Source organism: Cornus florida, unplaced genomic scaffold, assembly GCF_030987335.1.
Source record: "Cornus florida cultivar Cherokee Brave unplaced genomic scaffold, ASM3098733v1 CherokeeBrave_3.0.0_Hap2_Chr01, whole genome shotgun sequence".
NCBI lineage: Eukaryota > Viridiplantae > Streptophyta > Magnoliopsida > Cornales > Cornaceae > Cornus > Cornus florida.
The window spans coordinates 47885286-47891103 of record NW_026775571.1 but is presented as its reverse complement, the minus strand read 5'-3'; the positions used below and the strand labels follow the sequence as shown (position 1 = coordinate 47891103).

General features: G+C 30.3%; 1 protein-coding gene across 1 annotated transcript; it reads right to left on the bottom strand.

Moving 5' to 3' along the window:
- Positions 1-773: 773 nt before the first annotated feature.
- Positions 774-1806, bottom strand: LOC132271688 (F-box/kelch-repeat protein At3g06240-like). Its single transcript, XM_059773143.1, has 2 exons — positions 1478-1806; positions 774-1404 (listed from the first exon to the last, which is right to left on the bottom strand). Exons 1-2 carry the CDS (start codon positions 1804-1806, stop codon positions 774-776), a joined length of 960 nt encoding a protein of 319 aa, XP_059629126.1.
- Between the last annotated feature and the right edge of the window lie 4012 nt (positions 1807-5818).

The window sequence follows — 5818 nt, the reverse complement described above, 5'->3', positions numbered from 1 at the left end:
GATAGAGAGTGAAACATAGTGTTGTGTTGAGCCTTGGTTTCTTGTACGAATCTGTGTTCCTTTGTAGTATGTTTAATATGAGTAAAGGTTGGGGCTTGTCCCTGTAAACTGTGTGTGCCTTCTTTATACTTCAGTATTGTGTGTGTTGTATTGTGTGTTGGCTGAGACTTGGTGGCCCTAAGTGCCATTAAAGAGGCTAAAATTTGTGGCGTGATTTAGCCCTGTAACAACTAGCATTGAGGAAGAGTACATAAAACTTCATCTGCAAACGCAACAAAACTAAGGAAATCCACCACACATAATATTTCATACTAGACACTATCAAAGTCAATAATCAAAATTGTCCCATTGTTACATGAGACACCCGACTTTCAGGTGTTGGCAATTTTATAATATTCAATTCTTGCAAAGGAACAAAGCGGACATGGTCAAGCATAAGATGTGGTCTCTAAAGGAATTAAGCAAATACCAAGAGGGTTTGTGCTTGTAGAGAGAATAGGTCTGCGGGACAATATCTTAACTTAACAATGATGATCTATGAATCTGTATCCAACGCACAAAGATATGAGAAAAAAAAGAAAAAAAAAAGAAAAAAAGAAAAAGAAAAAAAAAGAGAGACACAGAGGGCCAATCTAGTATCAGAGAACAGAGGGCCCCCAAAGTGGAAATAGTATCAGTCATAGTTGATAACTCTTTTCTATCAATCCCACAATGGAAATTGGGTGAGACAATGCTCTCGACATAGGTCACGGCTGACTGGTACTGGTACCCGTTTAATGAAATGCATCCACCATTATATTCCTCAATCTTTTTTCTTTAAAATTATACATTACTAATATATCTTCCTCAGTTTTCTCATCTTCATCCATTTCCTCGTCATGCAAGTTCAACAGAAGTTCGTTATCCAGCTGTACACATAAGGATCGCAAACTGTACATATTATCAGGTATATAGATTGTAAATTTGGTCCATGACTCAGTAACCCCATACTCTTTCATCACCCAAACATCAAATTGGACAAAATAATCATGTTCCTTATAACAGAAGAGACACCCTCCAAGAACCCCCAAACCACTTGGTGCATGTGCTTTAGCAGGCAGCAAAATTCCATGTGAGTTAGGCAGCAAAACATCCCGGAATTTCTCGTCTGCTACATCAAAAGCAACAATCACAGGTGAATGATCCAAAGCCCTATTCGTCAACCAATGTATAGACCCATTTACAAAAACACCTGAGCGAGGCAGGAGAAAAGAATTATCATAAGGGAAGTCTTGGATCCATTTCCTTCTCCAAGAACTAGTTTTGAGTGAATGGACAACAACAAATGTATCCTTACAATCAGAAACTGCTACAACCTTGTAATTATCCATAGACGAATCGTACCCAAGTCCATATATGCAGAACCTGGAGGATGGATCGACCCCAAAATCGTAATCTGGTAATTTCTTGGACTCTAGTTGACGGATTCAACAAATACATGGGGGAGTCGTCGAGTTTATTCAGATTATTCAGAACAACTAGAAGCAAACCGTTGCAAGAAGCCACGAAATCGTCCAACAAGTATGTGTCTTTGATCCAAGGGAAATCAAGCTTCATTGCAATTACTTCATCGTTATTGGATGCTTCAGTGCGGTCGATGGAATAAAGAAAGTCAGAAACTAGAAAAACTTTCTCGGGTTTGTCGTTTCGACTGAGATGTGTTTTGGCAAAATTAGGGCTTGAGATGAGAGCAAACCATGACTTCGATACACACTTGAATCTGCAAAGACACTTCGCGGGGAGTCGAGACAGTATATCAACAACCATCTCTTCGGAAAGGAATGCGCAGATAGGCATTGCCACCTTCGCTGGCGGAAAGAGAAAACCGGAAAACTCCAAAGTCAATAAAAAGAGTCCCTCTTACATAGTATAAATAATATATAAATAAATAAAAATTATGATTTTTTTTTTTGTTTCCCGTACAAATAGTAAATTAAAAACTCACCAAGATTGGGGATATATATAGCACTCCTCATACAAAAAGAGTATGATAGGCAACGCAGAAAGAGTCCTTTCTTACATAGTAGAAATAATAAATGAATTTTTTTTTTGTTTTCCGTCACAAATAAGAAACTAAAAACTCTTCAAAATTGGATATATATAACACTTCTCCTTAAGTGTGTTACTCGGACTCCTACTTTTCCTCTAAAAGACAAATACATTGTGTAGAACTTTAATAGAATGATTAAATTATAAATTATAAATTATAAATTTCTTAGTATAAATTTTAAATCAATAAATATTTAGTTTATACATAATATAAATAATATTGTATTTGTATAGTTCTATAAATTTTTAGTTTGTAAATTTAAATTTATGGAACACGAGAATAAGTAATTTTCTATTTGTTTCAATTAGAACATGTGTCTGAAAAATTAAAAAATCCTTTTTTATTTTTTTTCCTTCTTAGCGACCCAGCTACGCGCGGGACTCTCCTCTATCTTCCTTTCTCTCTCCACAGAGAGAGGATATATTCTCTCTCTTCTTCTTTTCTTGATCTCAAACAATATATTCTCTCTTCTTTTCTCAATCGCATAGTTTCTTTTTTCAGCTCCTTCTGCAACACGATCTGGCAGATCTGTTGTCGTCCTCTGTTAGTAATCTCTCTCCATCTCCATATGGAACCTCCATTCGAAACCCTAGTACTCTTCCTCGCCACCTTCCTACACTGCTTGTGGTTGCCTCCAATCCAAAACCCTAAGTGTGAGTCTAAGGTAATAAGTGTAAAATCTTTATAATTTCACAAGAAACGCTATAATAGAAACCTATATATATATATATATATATATATACTTTTAGTCAAGAACTCTATCTAATATATAATTTGTTTATTTATTGCTAGTTAATAGGTCTTTAACTAAGGAGATATTGGGATATGCAAGTGTGGACTACAGTTTACCAACTCTAGCATTGAGCAAATCATAGACAAGCTTTTAGCTTCATTCTTACTATAATTTTCAAGTTCTGCTCCATTCCTGTATGATATTTTTTTCTCTTTATTAAAAGTTAATGATTATTTTGTTTTGGAGCTGAAACTAGTTATTCATTTATGGAGCAAGTTTGGAAAATGAATGATTATTTATTAACTTTTTTCTACATAGTTTTTAGTTTTTGTTTTTTCTCTTGGTTTAGTTAATAATTGTTTGTACATTTAAAGAATTATTTAGAAATTTTTTATACTATACAAATTATTTTGATTATTTAATTATACTGAAGATTAATGGAGGAGATGGACTACTTAAGTAGTAAGCCAGATAGTTTTGAAGTTGATATGGAAGTTGATGATGATTGACCTTCTCCTACTAATGAATGTTTCTCAAAAAAAAGTAAATCAAGGAAAAAAAGATGAATTGGAACTTGAAATGGAGTTTAGTTCCGATAAAGGAGCACATAAGTTCTACCTCAGCTATGGTGGCACACTTGGCTTTAATGTAAGGAGAAATTATCAGACAAAAAATACAAAGGGGCTCATCATGCAGGTTACCTTTTGTTGTTCAAGACAAGGTAAAAGAAGAGAATAAGAGCAAAATTAGGGCTTGAGATGAGAGCAAACCATGACTTCTATACACACTTGAAAAAATACAAAGGGGCAAAAAGACATCTCGGAGAGTCGAGACAATATATCAACAACCATCTCTTCGAGAAGGAACGCGCAGATCGACGTCGGAGACTTTGTTGTCGGCAGTCAGGGCTCGGTTTGGGGAAATCCACTGATTTATTGTTAGTTTTAAGTTTGAAAACAAAAATGTATATCTATATTTATACCTACCTATTTTTAAGTTTTAGTAGACTTTGAGTATTTCATTATTTGTTTATTAATGGATATAAAAAGAGTTTTTATAAAAGTTTCAATAAAATTCTAACACAAATTACATATTTATCTATTTATTATTTGTTTTTTTTTAAAAAGGAAATCTAGAGAATGATATATTTAAAGAAAATAAAATAATTTCTATAAAATTTACCACAAATTAAGTATTTTATTTTCAATAAAACTGTATCACATGTAACCTATTAACTTATATTTTTATTTAACTATTTATTATTTTTAAAATAGTTTCTATAAAACTCTAACACAAATTACCTATATATCTATTTATTATGAGCTATCACAAATTACCTATTTCTATAAAACTCTACCACTAATTACCTATTTTATTTTCTATAAAACTCTATCACAAATAATTACCTATTTTATTTTCTATAAAACTCTATCACAACATATATTTATCTATTTATTGTTTTTAAAAGACACTCTAACAAAAAAATAAAAAATAAAAAAAAAATAAAAAAATAAAAAAATACCTATTTATCTATTTATTATTAATTTTTCATAAAAAGAAATCTAATTGGACAATGATATATTTAAAGAAAATAAATTAATTTTTATAAAACTCTACCAAAAATTTCCTATTTTCTATAAAACTCTACCACAAATTAGCTATTTTTATAAAACTCTACAACAAACATTCTATTTTATTTACTATACAATTCTATTACATATAACATGTATTTATCTATTTATTATGAGTTTTTTTAATAAAAAGAAATCTAATTAGAAAAAGATATATTTAAAGAAAATAAAATAATTTCTATAAAACTCTACCACAAATAGCCAATTTTATTTTCTATAAAAGTCTATCACATATAACCATTATATATATATTGGATTAGGCTTACGGTGTGCATATTTTTTCTCTTTATAATTGGTGTATTATATCAAAAGAGTTTTTAAAAGAGTAAAACTCTATCACAAATTACCTATTTATCTATTTATTTTTAGTTTTTTAATAAAAAAATCTAATTAGACAATTTAAAGAAAATAAAATAATTTCTATAAAACCCTACCATAAATTACTTATTTTATTTTCTATAATACTCTATCACATATAACCTATTAACTTATATTGTTATTTAACTATTTATTGTTTTTAAAAGACTGCTTATAAAACTTTAACACAAATTACCTATTTATCTATTTATTATGAGTTTTTTTTTTAATAAAACTGTACCACAAATTACCTATTTCTATAAAACACTTCCACAAATTACCTTTTTTTTTTTTTTTTTTTTCTATAAAACTCTATCATAACCTGTATTTATCTATTTATTGTTTTTAAAAGAGTTTATATAAAACTCTATTTATTTATTTATTATGACTTTTTTAATAAAAGGAAATCTAATTAGACAGGATATATTTAAAGAAAATAAAATAATTTCTATAAAACCCTAAAACAAATTACCTATTTTCTATAAAACTCTACCACTTATTTATGATTTTTATAAAACTCTACCATAAATGACCAATTTTATTTTCTATAAAACTCTATCACATATACCTGTATTTATCTATTTATTATGAGTTTTTTTTTTTAATAAAAGAAAATCTAATTAGACAAGGATTTATTTAAAGACCAACATGCCTGTGATCTAGCAGTACAAGATTCTTATTTCCTAAAGGGAGGTCAGGGGTTCAAACCTCAGTGGAGGCAGTATGTGTGAGTCCCAACTAGGAAAAAATAAAGAATTTATTTAAAGAAAATAAAATAATTTTTATAAAACTCTACCACAAATTACCTATTTTCTATAAAACTCTACCACAAATTAGCTATGATCGCCACTACACCAAGTGCACTCATAAACTTGGTCTTTACTCCTCTGCCACCAACTCGACATAGGGACTCTTCTCGAGCATGACAACTTCGTAACTGTGCCTTCATGCCTTGAACGATTCCCCTCGAGTCCCTATTTACCTAGCCTCCTATTAACACGTCCTTCC

Bases quoted from the DNA above. Each gene is read 5' to 3' on its own strand.
- LOC132271688 (XM_059773143.1), bottom strand. From the start codon at position 1,806: ATGGTTGTTGATATACTGTCTCGACTCCCCGCGAAGTGTCTTTGCAGA. The intron at 1,405-1,477 runs GTATTTGTTGAA...TCCATCCTCCAG, and splicing joins AAACTCGACGACTCCCCCAT to GTTCTGCATATATGGACTTG.